At 42.9% G+C, this 18,602-nt stretch overlaps 1 protein-coding gene across 5 annotated transcripts in view; it reads right to left on the minus strand.

Annotated features, from left to right (window-relative positions):
• Positions 1-18,602, minus strand: part of SSH2 (slingshot protein phosphatase 2) — a 103,942-nt gene that overhangs the window by 60,180 nt on the left and 25,160 nt on the right. For all 5 annotated transcript variants that reach the window (XM_080382473.1, XM_080382477.1, XM_080382478.1 and 2 more), the window contains one exon: positions 8,565-8,608. In XM_080382473.1, coding sequence (XP_080238599.1) covers positions 8,565-8,608 — 44 coding nt within the window. The remainder of the gene's footprint in view (positions 1-8,564; positions 8,609-18,602) is intronic.

The raw sequence follows: 18,602 nt of genomic DNA on the forward strand, positions 1-18,602 counted from the left end.
AAGCAAGGCATGTTCTTTTCTTCCTCCAAACAACAGGGTAAACCTGTGGACAGTACTACAACTGTAGTGTTAGTCATGTTCAAGGCAAAGGGAGCAGTAGGATGCTAGGCGTAGGAATTCTGGCCTCTATCTATTAGTATCAGTGTAAGAGGTAAGGCAATGCAGAACCTGGAGCCATGTTTCAGGGGAGAATGAAAAAGTTGTGAAGCTGCTGCATTCGGCAAACAAACCTCCCCCTCACCACCATCACATCCTCTCCCAACAGAGCGATGAGCCACGGCAGTGCCTGCTCAGCCACCTCTAGTGTGCATATGGAAAGTTTGTTCTTTACTGCTGAGCAGCTGTTTCCGGTGTCATTTATGAAAGTTAACAGAATTTTGAAAACAACACGTCGCTACCACAGCCAAACCACTGGAGTCTTGCACCCGCACCACTGCAAAGAGAGGTAGCAAGTTCATTTCCGTATGCAGAGGTGGGGCCAAGTGCTTTGTTTTTCTCACCGGCAGCTATACTCAATCTTTCCCCACTGTCAGTCCCCTCCACTCAATCCCCCCAGCTGTCTCAACATCAGGTCTGATAGGGAAAAAGGGTCCTAAGGGGTAGCTTTGAAGAATATGATGCCACACCTCAGTTGTTTGAGGGTCAAAGGATCTGATGCCTCTGCCTTTTTGGTGGCACATCATTTAATTCAGCCTGTTGCTATGAGGACATGTGGCTTTCAGCAATGAACAGAGTCTACAAATGAGTCTGACTGGATTAAGAGTCCAAACAGATGACCTATCTACAGAGAACCTCGAACTAGTGCAGCAAACCTGTAAACAGGTAGAGAACGATCCACTGAGAGCAGCACCTCTTGCGCCTGTCTCCTACTGCTGCCTCCCCACCTTGGAGGGAAAACTCGATCTGTTAGAAGTCTTCTGGCAGTTTTTAGCATGGGAGACAAAGCTTACTGTGTACTGGATCATAAAATCGTTTAGGTTGCAAAAGACTAAGATCATCATGTCCAGCTGTTAACCCAGCACTGCCAAGTTCACCACTAAACCACGTCCCCAGGCATCACAGCTACACGCTCTTAAACAGCTCCTGGGCAGCCTGTTCCAGTGTTTGATAACCCTTTCAGTGAAGAAATTTTTCCTAATATTCAAGTCCAATTTTTATTAGGAAAATGTGAAGCCACTTCAGTAGCAGCAATCATAAACAAGCCAATGCATGCAGGGCAGAATGAGATACAGTGAAGAAACAAAGCCTTCCCAGTGAGTAAGAGGCATACCACCCACCAAGGCAGTGCTTACATACACCAGCTTTATTACATACAGTAAAGGAAATTTAACAAAGTAATTATCAAGGAGCCCATATCTAGTTTTTAAAAAAAAAAGAAAGAAAAAAAAAAGAAGGGGGAGGCAGGAACAGGGAAAGCACGCAAAACTATACTTGAATCCTGTAGAACCAGTCAGAACAGGAAGCCACATTCTAAATTTGGTTATTTAAGCTGTCTAAGAGTATTTCTGTTTCCACTTCTTGAGCAAAGAAATCAGACAGATGCAGGGATAGGGTGATAAGCATCACAGAAAGAACAAAACCCTGCTTTAAAAGCCCGTTTGGTCAGTTGCCCATCATGATCAATGATTAGGCTTCTTAGTTGCAAACTCAACACCTATTTTGCAATATTATCACTTCATTAAACCCTTCCCTCACAAATCCCACACCCAAGCACTGTATAGTCTACTTATCATTAAATCTTAGAGGGTCTGACACAAAGAAGTCAATGCTCAATTACACTTGTTTGAGAGAGGCAGAAGCAAAGAGGACTGAAGGGACCCCAGCAGTGCCACCAGGCAGCAGGGCTAGGAAAAGGGGCACAAGCAGACACATCTACCACTCTGGTCTCTCAACAAGCAACACTAATGTCGGACAAGGGTAACGTGCCAAGACACAACTTTTGCTGAAACACCTTTTCCCACAGCCAGCTTCTCCACCTGCTTTCTGAAGAGCTGCCGTCCATGTGCATTCAAACAGTTCAAGAGCAGCTTTGAATGCAAAACTGACAACGCATCCTATTTGCACAGCAAAACACTCTCCATGCAAACATCTACATTGCTACTAAAAAAATTAATCCAGACCCTTGCAAGCTGTTACAGGACTGTTCTAAGTCCAGCAATGAAGAAACATGCCTGAATGACATGTCTGAGATCATAAAACAAGTAATGTGTTATTTCAGTGACCTATGGAAAAGAAAGATCTAAATCCTCTGAACTATCAAAAACACACCCCTAATTTTATAAAGGAATAGTTTGGATGCAAAGATACCAAAAAGCTGAATGGCAACAAGTCTAGAAACGCTGGCCCGGATTATCAAAATATACTTGAGTGCCTGAAATCCACAAAAAGCTGAAAACTGAGGATTTATACTTAACTTTGAAGTCTTGTGAAGGTGCCCTACCCAGGAAAGAAACCAGAACAACTGTTTTGGAGTTTGCTTTCTATTTACAACAGGAGTTTTTCCTTAACTTAGATTCCTCTAGCTTAGAGCACCTGGTTCATGCTCAGCAGGAGACACAAGCACGTATGGAATCCTTACAGCACCCCCTGGTCAGCCCCTCCTTCACTAGCTTCTGAAGAAGCAGCACAAGTGCATGGGGGCAGCTATTCTGGGCTTGCTCCATGCCAAACAGACCCTTTTGGTAGCTGAAGGATCTGACCCACCTTCATTCCTTTCACTTCCCAGTTTGTCTTTGCTTTGTTCCTCATTCTCCTCTGTTTACACCTTAGAATGACAAGTCAAAAAACCCTTTTCCTAAGCATTCATATTTTGAGCGAGCTCCCTGCTACAGCATCGTATGCTCACCTGGTAATTTCATAATGCAACAATATTAAGCCTGCTTGATCCTTCAGCCTGAAGATCACACCTGAACTCATCTTACACATTATTGTGATCCACAGGTATGTAATCAGACTGGACTGAACATGTTGCAACCACAGCCTTAGACCTTGCGGTGAACTAGCCCTGCAGATACCTGTTAGTAATCTAACAAAACCAAGTTTTACTACAAGTGCTATACCTTTGCTCACGGTTTGGTGATAAAACACCTGGTATTCAAAACTGAAGACCACAGACCTACTTTAACGAATCATGACGTGTGGCCCACAAAACTTTTTCTGGTGGCAGCAGAGCTAGCAGATTAACAGAACCCCTCTTTATCTCGGTATTACATTCTCCACAAGCAGCTGTAGTAAATGCCACAGAGAGGCTAAGCTGTCACTGAAAGGAAAGACAGAAAGATGGATTCAGGAAACACATTCTAAAGATAAGGTTCATACTACAAGAGCTTAGTAATCTCCGGCACGGATAAACACAAGCTTTCCTGTACACCACACACACAGTAACCTCTTACTCAAGATCTGGAGTTACCAAACTGCCTTGCACATCCATTAGAAGATCCAGCTACTGTTCAAGTACCAGCAAAGTAAACGTTTGGCAGCTGCAGCAGCAAACAAAGGAAGCACAAGGAAGGTTTAAGCTGCTAGAACTCACAGTGCATAGTTTTTGGAAGTCTCTCTCTTAACACCAGATAGGCTTTAAGGATAACCACAAGTGTCAGGAGCCTGCCCCAGGAGCACCAAATGGCGATGATACACATCTCCAAAAGTCATAACAGACATAGGAGGCTGCAGACTGACACATCTCAGTGTGGACTGTAAATAAGTCTTCTGAAATGCAGTCAATTTGGTATCACAGATTCTCTCTCCCAGGAACTAGCATACATCTGCCGTAACCCTCAGGTAGAGAGAAGCTTACAACGGGTCTCAGTTTAAAAATCAAACAAGTTGGCTTACAATTTATTGAGCTGTTGCCCTATACAAGGAAACACATGCACCAATTCCACTTACTATTTGAAAAACAGCTTTTATTCTGCTACAAACCATAAGCTCCTGCATCAGACTGTGGTCTTCCGCTCCTAAAACAAAGGAATTTATTCACAGCTTGAAACCTTGAGGCATCTTGGCACATCCAACTGTTATCATGGCAATAATCTGATTTGCTTTCCTTCCCAGTTCACTCCTGGAAGGAACTACTTTGACTAAAAAAAAACAAACCAGAAGGTAAGCATATTTAGGCTGCAAATGGTGTTGGGTATTATTTTTTTTTCTTTTTTTACCCTTCTGCCTGCACCTGAAGAGGGGGGGACAAGCACTTTTTGAGAACATTTTCAGGTAACAAACCCCAGATTTCAAACAGGACCTAATCACTTTCTATAGCACTTAAAGGGCACGACAGGCTCCTCAGCTTTACCTAAGCAAATGGACTTCAGTCTGACCAAGCACCAGGCCATAAAAAGTTCAAGGAATTCCTCTGAAGTCCCCAGCAGCCTTGCTAGGCAATACAGCTTACCCAATTTTATAAGCAGCAGTTACTGTGCAGCCTCAAACATTGCATTTCAGCAACCACAGCTGTTTCAAGGCACACAGAAGTGGTAAATTCACAGATAGTGTGGAAATAGAGGCAGCATATAAAACAAACCCAAAAAGCAATCAGCAGATCCTGACAGCAAATCCAACACAGGCTGCAGCACTGCTGCTGCCCCGGGCCCTGGAGATGTCATTTGTCAGCAGAACAAAGATGCTGAATTCTTGCAACCTTGGCACAGAGCGCACAAAACCTGAATGTCAACAGGTCAGCTGGTGTAAACAACTCAAAGCTCAATACAAGTGTATTTTAGGTTTTTAACATCAGGATAACGCAAAGAGATTGTTAACATAGATAGTCTATTATGAGTGTATTTAGCATGGCAGCAGCACGTCTGGGGACAGAAGGAGAGATGCACAGGCCAGCTAGCTGCACAGCCTCCAGACAGCCTAATAAAAATGTCTAGAAGGTAGCAATGAAGGCAATAGATGTAATAAATAGATTGTTTAGGACATCCTCTTACACAGTACTGTCTTAGTCCCATCAGGCAAGAGTGAAGTCTGGCTCAAGGAGGGACTCCAGAGCAAGCACCTGAACCCACGTCAGGGGCTTGGGGATCTTACCCATAAGCTGCAAGAATGGTCACAGCTAGTGCAGGGCCATAGCTTCCCCGCCTGGCTTCCCATAGAGCAGGGCTTGGTGTGAAAAAAAAATTTTTCCAGAATCCAATCTGGTTTTCACCTATTTGCTCAGCTTCAGTATTAATTTGCTATGGTTTTTAGTAATGGACAGAAGTCTGTATAAAAATTAGATCCGTGTTCACTACGCTCAAGTACTTTCCTCAAGTAGGAAATAAACCATTCCTCCTTGCATCAGTACAAATGAGTTTGCCAGAAAATACTGTTCAAAGCATGTTCCAAGGATAATTGCAGAGCACACGTGAACTCTCTTTCTGGGTATCTAATAGCTTTTTCCATCTTTTGGAGAAAAGTTTTTGATGGATTCTGCTAATTCACAAAGCAGAAAACTCCTCATTCCGTGATGATGCTGGCAGAAGCGGTCTTGGGGCAAGTGCAGACTTGACATGTCATTTAACTGCTCTATAGAGCAGGTTTAAGTTTAAACAACATTTTCACACTCTTCCTCTCCCTTGTCTGCAAAACTTGAGTCCATGCAATCACAGTCCTCTGTGGTGTTAGATCTCAAACAGCACAAACAGGTCAGCAACGAGACAGATGATTCGTTTTAGGTACGATGACCTTGATATACATACCTACAAGTTTAAGCTCCTGTTTGAAACTAATTTCCGTGCCTCTTTGGAACACATTTTAGACTGGTTGCTTTTCATAGCCTCTGCTCAACAAGCACTAGTCACTCCTGTCCTACTGCAGTCTTTGCTGCATGTTCACCTCAATATATATATCCCCTACCTCATCAGTGAGAAGAGATAAAACAGCAAAAACCTAACACAAGAAGCTATGTAGAAATCACCAGCCATAGGACTAGCAAAGCTGTTGAGCTGGATTTAAGTGGAACATTTGTCTCTTGAGACAGCAGTCCCTAGGCTGTGCAGAGGCATGGGGACTCAGGACGATGGAAGTGAAAGCTGTACTCAATGATCTTCAAGACTGACCACTGCAAAAATCTTCTGACACGAAACATACCTATGTGCACATATGTGCATATGCTTAGGTCTTAAGCTAATTCCCTTGCAAGCATTAACATCTCTATGCACTAACATCCTATTTAATAAATATTGAAAAGTTATTTTATTAACCCAAACATGCTTTTAATACTACCAGTCATACTCCTGCATTCAGTGTCCAGTTAACAGCACAAGTTTGGGCATGCTTATTGCCAATCATCTGAACAAATTTTACACGAGTGCAAGAGACAAAAGGTCTCCTCATCAAAAGAATATTACAAATGGCAAAAACCTCACCCCAAACACTGACCATAGCTATAGCCAGTTCACCCAAATTATGCCTCAGGGGAGCTTCGCCAGCCTGGCCTTGCCCAGGCAGGCAGCTAGGAATGTCAGGCTGCTGCAGAGCACTACTTTGGTGACACGGCAGCTGATAACATACCTTTCTTTTAAAGCCAAACTCAGTCCATTGCCTTTTTACTGTCTGTTTTTTTAATAGCTACTACTTGCTATGTTCTCTTGAAAACTGGGGATTAGATACACTCAAGAGCTGTTTATAGACATCTGCTGCTCCTCCACAGCAGGACTCCAGGTTGACTACTTACCACATTTGACTGTATTATTTTTATCCTACTGTATTCAGACACATTTGACACCCACCCCCTTGTTTTCCCTAAGAAGGATCATGGTTTCAATTAGCTTTCTGACCCCAGTAACAGGAGGCACAGAGTTCAGATCACCACATCAACAGCAGGTTGTCATTTCCTACCCCAGGACGTTATTTCAAATATATTTTAAAGTGTTCATTTCAAACCTAACCTACAATTGTTGCTAAGTGCCCACAACAATTAAATACCTCCCATCCCCTCCAATACATTATGTATACTGAGACCAAGTCATGAGTTGATCTTGTGACTGCTGGAAGGCTAAGAGTGAAATTAAAAATCGGGGTTTAGCTGAGTTCAATTTCTGCCTTTGGGAATTGTGCTTTCCAGCTTTCCTCTCAGCCATGAAAGCTGTAAAATGAAGAGACAGCAATTCTTAAATCATCATTTAAAGGTAGAAGACTAAATAAAACAGACCAGTCACTTTGCCCAGGCCACACAGTCACAGGACTACACTGAAATCATGGGAACATGCAACCAGGACAGCTTTTACTTTTGCAGATTCATCCAAGTTGGCCCAAAACCCAAAGCCCAAGTCTTGTTTAAGCCTTTCAAATACTAGAAATTACGGCTTCTGTTCTTACCTACTCACACAAAAAACATTAAGCAAAGAACTGTAACAGCCAAAGAGCTTATAAAGAAACTATTTCACCTTCGCTTCCCCTTTACTCCCTCTGGAGGGAATCTTACGTCTTTCATAAAATTGGACTGCAACATTTTAAGCCAAGGAAGTGCTCCTGCTGCTGGAGAAGTTACCTGGTATATGTAAGTTTTGCTTTTATTAAGTTTAGCTGAAGTAATTCTTTTGATGGCTTAGAGGCTAGGAGACAAATCTCACCAGACCTTCAAGAAGGCTACCCTTAAGACTATGACTGCGTTATAAAATCAACATTAATACTTGTCACCATTCAATCAGCTGAATTCCAAGTTTGTTTGGTTTTTAGGGATAAGCATTTATGAAAAAAGGTTCTTCCTGAAGCAACTGAAATCAGCATTTACAAAAGTTGAACATCTCCGTGCAAAACAATCACAACTAAAAAAAAATCCTTGCAATTTCTCAGCGTTCTCCTAACTTTGGAGTACGTATTTAACCCCTGCATCAGTAGCAAATATCTATGCATCCACTGAACATGCTATTTTAAGCAGCATGCACCCTTATGGCACAGGACCACCCTGTACTCCAGCTTCCAGAAGTACAACTTTTCACAAATCCCAAGAAAAATACAGTTAGAGGATGACTATCACTGCTGAAGGCTCTCCTGTTATACTCTGCTAACTAGAGTAATCCAATGCAGCTCTTGGTGGCAACAGAGGCTTTTTAACCAGAGAACAAGAGTTTGTTTAGTATGGTTATTCCTCTCAGACTATTCTGATGAGGGACCAAATCCTGAGAAACAACATATGACATTGGAGGGAGCTAAGGAACAACACAACCGGGATTTGTTCCTAAAGATATAAGCAAAATCTCCACACGCACAGAGAAGCTGAGTATCACCATCTTATTCAGAGCATGTCCACAGGCAAGACACCCCTTCCCGGATGCAGACAACAGTCTGGAGAATATACTCGCTGACATCTTTGCAAACTGTTCCCCATATATATTTTTTACTGTGCAATCTGACTTCTCCCATTTCCTGCTGCAGCAACTCCTTTACTGGGAACATTATTTAGGCCACAGTTAAATATATTTTTCAGTAAGGCACACACAAGACAGTTGTGCAACATTAAGGACAGGCAGAGTGTGATGCGTGTTTGCAGAACATGCCAGAACAACAACAAAACCCCCTGTGGCACATTTTACACAGAGGCATCCTTGAGGACTCTTGCAAGCCTCAAGTGACAGTCTTACCTTCTGGGCTGGGACCGGCATTCTTCTTCCCCACTGTCTGCCTCCTGTGTATATAGGAAAGGAGAAAAAAGTTAATAAGCTTTAATATATGCAGAATCCAACAACTTGCATGTCTCTGGTTTGATTGTAGAAGGCAAAAGAAACTCTCAGTGCTTCTGCACGTAGCTGTCACGATAGAGGAACTCACTTTCGGCTCAGCTGTCACTTCATGTTCTCACAAAACCCTCTGAAAAACCCACCATCACAAGAATTTTTGCCACTGCAGGATTTAGCATGCTTTTGTATGGAATTCCAGTGACCCCTGCCAAACCAGGTAGGCCAAGAGCCAAACACATAGTTTACTTCTTGGGCAAAAATCTCTGGGTTTTTTATCACCTTGATGTAGATCATATTAATTCATAGTCCAGTGTCAGCAATCAAGTGTAAGAATCCACAAAACCAGCAAGTAATAAACCTGCCAAATAGGACTGGGTGAGTGAAGATAGACTGGAAAGTAGAAATATGACATACTACACTGCTTCAGATCAAAATTAACATGCACAATCTCTAATGTGCTGTGGAATTTTACTAGGTCTACCTGCTAAAGCCCAAAGTAATACCTCAGTAGAGATCTCAGCAATTACTTCTGCTTCACGGTACATTTACATGTGCATTGCCAGGCACTGGCTGGAGATAGGGTATAGGATCTGTTTTATCAGTGAAAACTTACTACGTTTGTATATGTCCGCAGGAGCAAACACATTTTAAAACATATCAAGTGTTCAATCAGGACAGGGCCATCCCAAGAAAACCAGAATTCAGCACAAGGCGACAAAGGAAGCAAAAAGTTAAGCTTGCTTTAGGCTTCCCTCCTGCAGAACTCCTCCCCAGCAAGCGCCCACATTTGCTGGCAGCATATGGTCCGTGGAGCTGCCCAGAACTGACCCACACTAAGAGGAAGGCGTCAGCATGGCACCATGTATTTTGGTCATTTTTTCAAGCCATGAACCAGCACACAGGTGGTTGCAAGAGACCTGCGCCACTATGGCAACAAGGGTGCTAATGTTTTACTAATGAAGTCATGCAGTGGGCACTTAATTCTCTGTTCATTTTTTTTTTCCTAACTGGCTACAGAGCTCTTTTCTATCTTCCCATCTTCTTTCTATCAAGCTCCAGCACAGATATTCCATTTCTCTCCTTTTTCTATCACTCACCCCATCATCAAGATGAACGCATCCTCTTATGAGCAAGGATGCTGGCACATGTAATATCACAGCAATAGTAGAGTGAACTGTCATGTTCACTGCATTACTTCTGTGAACTCACGGGTCACTTTATAATGCTCCTGAAGGCAAACACAAAATGAAGTACTACTTCTATGCTTCTTAAGCAGGAAAGCTGGGATTAAGAAAGTCCAGTTAGTCTTCAGCAAACACCTGCAGAAGAGCTGAAACCCTGAAGCCAAAATGTCAGCAGAGTGACTGTGTCTCTCACACGGATGAAGTTCAATTTATATGAATCCAGTGACGGTGCTCTCCTCCCCAGCACTGTCCCTGCTCAAACAATTCTGCAACAGCTCTGAGAACCTCCTCCCATGAACAACCCCAGGGGAGACAGTACAGAAACTCCAAGAAAGAAAACTATTCTTTTCTTCCTCTTCAGCTTGCTTCAGGAAAGCAGTTTGGAAGATGCTCTATCATGCATACACTGCTTTCTGTTTTACATACCATGGCACACAGACAGAAACTAAGGAAAGGTGTGTAAGAGGTTTCATGGGCTAGGGGAAGGCTGGGGAACAAGATAAATGTTAATTCCAAATGGAGTCGGTGGAAAAAAGGAAATGAGAAACTACATGTCCTGGGGCCTCTGGTTCAGCCCAACCAAAGAAGACATGTACCTGCGTGCCGCCCAGGGCAGGAGGCAAAGGGAAGCAACAGGAGAGGGAAAGGTTCTGGAGTAAAGTCATTTACAAACCCTACAGAAACTAGCACACGTAAGCATCAAGCTCAGAAAAGGGGAGGAGTGGAAAGTTTCCGTAAGGTAACCATATAAACCACGTTTTTTCCTGACAATCTTTTGAACTACATTCTTTGTATTTATTGTATGCAAAGATCATATTAAGTTTAGTTTTTTAATACAGAGTTAAATACAGATACTCCTGCTGGATATTCTGCTTCTCTCTTACTTAAATGATCTGAATCTGTGAGATATAAGAATAACTAGAAAATGCACGCTTACTACTGGTCTTCTATTTCTAAGAACAGAACTAGAACACCACTATGAAGTAGTTCACTTGAAGCCACCTGCAACCACAAATTCAAGCTAAAACCTGCAAACCATCTACAACAAGCAAGAGCTGGCAGGAATACCTTCTACTCATCATACCTTAGAATTAGCTCAGCAACTCGATAAGGAAGCTAGCATGCCCGACCTCTCCAAAACAAGAACACCAGTGAACTCCACAGTCAACAGAAAACAAGCTGCAGTATCATTCAGAAGGGTGCAAATACACAGATGAAGAGCAGCCATCAGAGGAGCAGCAGCATAGCTCTTTCAGATCAGGGAGCCAAGCCCTTGTTCCCAAGATGAAGTTTCAGCTGCCTTCACTGTCTGGCAGGACACTCCAGGACACTTTCTGGGATACAGACCCAAGACTGGCCTTGCTAAGTAGGAATCCACTGGTATAGAATCACTTTCCATTACTCAAGCTTTTGCAATAACCATGCTGGCTCAGGACCTATCTAAGCCAGACTGTTTGCTGTCCACAGCTCCAGATACTGGACAGCTGTCCTGGTCATCTGTGCTCCCCACACAGCCAAAGTCAACGCATATTTTGACTGTCTTGCTTAATACCTCAGGGGCAATAACTATTCAATGGATCGCGCTGCTCATTCTGCATTCTGGTCTATTTTGGCTTGACAGGTGGTAGCAGCAGCATTTTAAGTTTGCAGAAGCAAGACATTGAGTACTTCCAAGCAGTTCACTAGTGCTTAACTGTCTTGCATGCACAAAAGCAGTACCTGCATTTCTAGAGCATGCAAAGAAAGTCTGCTTCAGTCCTACATACTTCTCATACCTCCTTGCCTTGCTCCTCTTCCCCTAAATTTGTAATCCTAATTACTAGCACTTCCCAGGAGAGTATGTATATTCATTTCTCATACCAGTACTGGGAAATGCAGGCAATTCCCTGTGGGTTGGAGTAGAAGATACTGTGGTGAAAAGGATAGCTCTGATCCCCAAGATCACACAGTGCTCCTCTTAGCAAGGCAGCCAGTGTCACCATAGAAGCCACACAGGCCACCTCCTCAGTGCCACACAGCAGTTCTGGCAAACAGGTATAGCACACAGAGTTAAACTCACCTCGGGCCGTGCCAGTGTGCACAACTGTCTATTGCCCCTGTGTTTGAAAACACCGGTCCCTCTGGGTTATCCTGAGCAGATGCACTAGCTTCTAGAGATCTGCCTACAGAAACAGAGGGATGCAGCATGTTCTTTACACCACTAGGTGCTAAGAGTTGAGGACAACTCACAAGACATCTCAATGGGTTCTCCTTAACTGACTCTCACATTAGAAATTCTTGTAGCAGAAGTAACCAAAAAAACCCCCTCAAAACGCCCCAAACCCAAATAAAACATGGACACAAGATTTGAAGAATGAGGATTCAGATCTGGAAAGTATAAAGTTTCAGTCATTCAAGTGTCATCCACCCTGTTAAACTTAGAAAGATACTAGCCATACACACGTTACCATCACTGGCTTTGCCCAATCCCCAACCCCTCTACTCTGGGTTGCTTGATCTGATGTAATGGCCTCACAGCATTATGATGGTGGTGTTAAATGGGGATGACAAACTCAAGCATAACAAAGATACTAAGAACCACACCACCTTTCATTCACAATGCTTCATCACCTTAAGGACGTGGTGTGCTAAATGTCCAAAACAAGATCAGCAAGACAAGAAACTGGAAGCCAGCATCAGCTCTGCAGTTAGACTCCTTTGAACAAATTTATTATTTATTTCAAGTCCTGTTGAAAACACCATTAGCTGTTGTGGGTGTGTTTGTTATTGACAGAACTTCCCAGATCCTGCCAGAGCACAAGCTGCGATGAGTTCCCTGTGGGTTGACAAAAAAGTTGACTGGGGGGGGACGGACACAAGAGGAAGAGGTCAGAGGGGAGGGGAAGAGGTTTAATTACACGTAGGGCAGCTAAAGACACGACGGGGTTTTTCAATAATACAAAATAGATCAAAAGCATATATTTAGTTTTGAGAACAAGTTCCTCAAACCACAGTAAGGTAAAACAACTGAAAGAGCACTTGAACTACTGTGAAAACGTTTGCTATGCAAACATTTTTAGTATTATAATGAATGGCCATTTCCACATGCCAAAAAAACCCTCGTCACAGCAACTGGCAAGTCTGCTATGCCATAGTCAAAAGTCCCACAAATGACAGCAGAAGAAATATGCAGATCATTATCTTAGCTCCACTCAAAATTCAGCCCTCAGGAGCTCAGTGTGGAGGAGGCTAGACATGGCCCAATCAATTACCATCTGTCTCTGCTGAAGCTCTTACAAGATCTCTTTAATATCAGACATAAATGTAGGAGATTTGTGTGAGAAGCACATCTATACATATTATAGCTGACTGTCTACAAAAACAGAACTGTAGACAAGTGCGATTTGAGCAAGAGACCCATTGGCAGTACCTGGAATCCTATCTGGAACAAAACTCGGGTTCACTAATGTCCTCCTTGTCCCACCAGCAACTCTACCAGCCTACAGCCTACTCCCTCCCTGTATGTCATGTTTTAGCCTATTGACAAGAGCGGTCAGATTCAGGTATCTGAATCATCTTCACTGCATCAACTGTCTCCTTTGCAAACACATCCATACCTTCTCATGGACAGAGAGCATCCAGTACGAAAGAAGAGACGGCCAGATTTCACATACCCACCACTACTATTTCTCCTCTTCCACGAGTCCGTGCTACCACGCAGTGTATACCATACCTGTCCTATAGTTCTCTGCGCTGTGTTCTGGTCACTATGTAATTCTAAAGATGCAAAACATCACAAAAACCTTAGTAACTGTCCGCGAAACCAAGCTGCAATGACAAGTCACCCCACTAGAGGGGAGGGCAGGACAGAGAAGACGTGCCCAATGCACGTCAAGTGCAAGCTTCAGTGAAGGAAATACTCCAACACTGACACGACTACTAAAGCAAGCACCTTCCAATTTTCTTGCCATTTTCAGTGCATTTCCAAAGAGGAGGAAGCACTGCTGCCAGTGCAACAACGATCAGCCAAAATGTGGATCAAAACAGTCCTTTCTGAGGACGTCTCTGAGAAGACAGTTTACACTTTGAGAAGGAACGTGCTTGGACAGAATCCTTGGACACTGAAACCACCCATTTGGAGGTATGACCTGTGACAGTGCCCCACTTCAGCTTTGAAAGCTGCCATCGCAAAGGTGGTAGCAAGAACCTTGGATCTTGCCCCAGCCCCAGGTCTCTGTGCCCTGCAGCACCCATGCTGTAATCACAGCAATAGGTGCAAGAGACAGCAGCTTCCATATACGCTACTTGGAGATTCCTGATGCTGGATTGCTCCAGCCTCCTCCACCAGCTTGCAAGGAGGAAGCACTGATGAGCTCCAGAAGGAGTCATGCCCTGCTTTCCTTGACCAGAAACAGAGGCCTCAGGGGAAATGGAAGGAATGAGTCGCATAGCTCTAAACTAGGCCACGATATTAAATGCAGTTTAAAGTGAAAGATGAAAAATTCCATCTCTGCTCCTTTCAGGCCATGTAGGACAGAATATGCAAAACATTAATCCTGTTTGTGCTTTGATCCACTGCCAACTATCTGTCATCAAAAGGGCAAGGGAGAGGAGAGAAATTTTTGAGTGCTATTCTGTTCTATACAATGGGTGTCACTTCGTGTCATGCAAACAATTCTGCTCTTATAAATCTCCTTTTTGCAGACTGATGTAATGATAAACAAGATTCAATCTGCATTCTTATGTACAGGGACTAGAGCTGTTTGTCTGTATTTAACATGAGGAACATCACAGCAAGTTCTTTTTCCTGTAAGAGATATGACTGTTAGCGTAAGTCATGCATCTAATATTCACTACATTTCTATTAACCAAGGCACATTTCACACAGACTAAACCCTAAAAATACACCTTTCAAATATTAAGCAGTTATTAAATTGGAATCTCTTTTGCTACATATGGTTTTATGCCAACATAGCTGCCTGTATGGTCAATGCCTGGGAAGTGTTTTTATCAGAAGTGTGAGTGATCACAGCCATCAGTATCAGGAGAGCACCAACAACTTAGTTTTCACCCCGTAAGTCAACATTTTGCTCATAGGTGTGACGTGCACACATTACAGAACTCTCCCCCTTCTCCATTTTCTAAATCTTGGCTAGGCATTGCTTTTTGGATGGGCAACTTCATTATTTTCATTGTTTGGTATGCTTTCCCGTGACAGGAATCCTTTGTCCAGCAACAAACACCAACAGTGAGTGATCCCAAATTCCTCACAGGAAGGCTGAACCAAGAGATGGATGTGAAAACACTCTCATCTCTTGAAACTATTAATTTTCGAAGTTTTAAAAAAGATCTTTATTAACAGGGGCAGCAAGGCCTTGTGCAAGAGTAGGAACACAGAAGCTATGTGAGGCAAAGAATTTGAAGTCTTTCAAGTGAAATGCAACTGGCAGCTGCTTCTTTATACAACAGAAAATTAGTTCCTATAGATCCCTCCAAACCCACAGCAAGATTTAGATGTAACCATGCCATCAGGGAGGCTTTTCACTTAACGCTGTCAAGCCACCATCATGTGAACAACTCTGGACCCAGTCTCAAAGGAGGCACTACAAAGAAAAGGCTTGTAATTAAGCAAGCACTCTTCTAGTTCTCTGCCTGCCCTTTCCTTGGCTAGATCCCATCCAGTTGTTCAAACACACACGAAGCGCCTCTGAGCCGATCACGACCTTTTGCTGGGAAGAAGGCAGCTGCTTTAGTCAAATCAGAGGCTGTGCGTCCAGGCACCGACCCAGTGGTTAAACCATGCAAACACCCCTCTTCAGAGCATCCCCAGCCCTGTGGATCTTTGTTTGGGCTGTAGCTGTACCGTATGTGGCAAGCTCCTCCATACAGGACCTCTCCTTGTGTGTCAGCAAGTATTAAGCAAGTCAGTACAAAAACCACCCTCCCCCAACTGTTACATAATGCGTGGATAACCCAGTCTGGTCGAGTATTGCAGAGAGGGTGCCATTACTGCAGCCACAGCCTTCCCTCTAATGCAATACAAGTCACCTAGAGATAAAAGCATCGACTGGATTTTCAGATTCCTTAGGGCTCAACTCAACTCCTGACACACACATGGTGATATTAGAGGTGCCCTCGGGTATCCAACATCTGCACAAGACTGGCATTAGATGATGCCCAAAGAAGCAACTGGATAGAGGTCCTTGAAGTCCAAGGGACCACGGTCTGTGCACAGACATCACATAGAACTGGTGTTCAACACATTCCAAGATGAATTATTTGACAGATGCCTATTCAACAGCAGGCCCTGCAAGGCTGGTCCTATCAATAATCTCAAATCATCTGCTGGAACAAAGCAAGACAAATGTTTGAGTCAGATTGCCAAATATCTATTACACATTTCTGTAGCAGAGAGACTTTCATGCAGTAGTCAGAGTTGTATCAATCTCTTAAATAAACTGTGTTAGCGAAAAGCCCACACATCCTGCATTTGCAGTAAGGCTGAAGTGCCAGTGACAACAACTCTGGTTGGTAAAAAGAAACAAGGGCTGACTTGAAAACCCAGATTGATAAAAGGTTTCCTTTTTTCTTGCAAGAAGCCCAAGACTACACATAAATTCACCAGATGAAGCTTCCAGGGCTGGAGGGGGGGTGCTGAACTGTAAAAGGTACCATATTTCCAGTAGCAGTTCGGTACTAAAAAGGGTGATTTGACCACAAAAAAAATGGGCAGCCAGAGTTTGTAAGTTCTACAGCTGCAACATGGAGAACAAAGACAACCAGAAACTTGCAGCAGTCTGAGTGAACTGATATATTCGGTATATTATGGAAATTATCAATCTGGTAGCGATGTGCAAGTATTCAACGTATAGAGGATAGGTCTCAACGCTGAATCGAAAACCAGTTCATTTCAGAATCCCTCCATCTGTGGAGATAGTTAACCTTAACCATTATTAAAAATTAGGAAACCAATTAATGAAGTCACCTGGTATGCTCTGGAGAGCTAGTAAGTATTTCAAAAAGTAGCAATGGACATTTGCCACACAAACACTTTTTAAAAAATAGAAGCTGGTACCAGGAAGCCTTTAAGTTTGACATAAAAATTCTTCAAAAAGTTAAGCTGAGCAAACTTGGCCACAAATGGGAAAGGGGAGAACTGCGCTGTGTCTTGCATGTGCTTTTACCTCCCCAAAGCTCTAGGAATAAGGGGTAAACAAGCAGCTTTCTACAACCATTTCTTTCACTCATCACTATTTGCCTAAAATGTTCCGAATGAAGACTGTTTTCATCCTCGTTATTTCTTCTGTGGTAAAGGCTCCACACAAGCAGTAACTTTCTGCAGCCAAGTGTTCACTCAGAGGTTGGCATTCCTTCTGGATTGTTTTCTGTATCATTTGCTGTGTCAGTAATTGGTATATTTAGGTCAAAGACACTGCGCTCCTGCTCTGGAGAGAGAAAAAAAACAAGTTCCTTATCAAAGCTTTCATCTTCCCGCTGGAGCAAAGAGATTTATGCAAGCCTTGTTTAGATTAGGCCTCACTAAAAACTGCAGAAATAAAACTCAGACACTTGAAGACAAAAATTAGAAGGCTCCAACTGGTACAACAAGAGTCAGGATGAGAAATACAGTGTGACACAGCCTGCTACACTACACCACAAGAACAGATTAAAAAGGAGATTACTGTCAATTGAATTTCTGCAGTGAAATAAGATTGCCTGACGGGGAGTACAACAGCTTTTGCCTTAATCACAGAGATGCAGACAAGGGAAAAAAAACCCCAAACCAACGCACAACACAAACATTGTAGATATATATTTACATTCAATAACCTTACACCAAAGGACTATTATATATAACTTCTCTCTACAACCATGTAGTAGCGTATAATTTCTAGACATTAAGAAAAAAAATAATCTATTGTCTCCCTGAATAGACCTTTCCTCTAACTTTTAGAAGGCCTTTCAACACTGCACAAGTATGAAAGAAAAGGCAGATATTTAACATAATTATGATGCTTTACATTTGATCCCTCCCAGAACCTTGAAGATATCTGCTTAATGTCCTTTTAGGTAAAACTAATGAAGATGCCCACTGGAAATCTTAAAATCCAGAAGCATTTTTTTCCCTACAACGATAGCAAATGCTTATGGTGATGGGACAAGTGGGAGAAAACTCACTTGGCTGTATAAACATAGGCACTTTAACTCCAGTTTTCATACTGGAAGCTGTTGCTGATGTCAGAGCTATAGTTTGACTAAGACTAAGTCAAGATATGCATGTGTACACTGGTGAATCTCAGGGCAGGGCTTCTACACAACGAACAGTCTGTGATTAAAATGAAATCCCAGCTCCACAATTTACCACAGTGAGCAGCCGTTCATTATCCATTCATGCAGGACAACACATTTACATGCATTAAATTGCCCCTATGCAATTATGAAGGATGGCCATCCACACCTTAGACCCTCTCCAGTCACCACCTGCTAATACACAGACCTTGCTCAACCTTCCAATGCACTCAAGAGCTTTCAGAAGCAGTGTGACCATGTACACCTCCTCATCCAGAGCGCCGACACCTTCACCTTAGAAGCTGGGCCTCTTTCCAGCTGGGAGAGTCTGCTCAACTGCTCCATTAGAAAAACCAAAAACAACAAAAAACCGAAACAAAACAAAACCCAACCAACCAAAAAACAAAACAGCTAGCGCTAAACAAGGTTGAAGGAGCCTGAAAAGCAAACTGGCTAATGAGCCATACGCAGAGAAGCTGGAGACCTGGAA

The sequence above is a fragment of the Falco punctatus genome, assembly GCF_963210335.1.
Source record: "Falco punctatus genome assembly, chromosome: 1".
NCBI lineage: Eukaryota > Metazoa > Chordata > Aves > Falconiformes > Falconidae > Falco > Falco punctatus.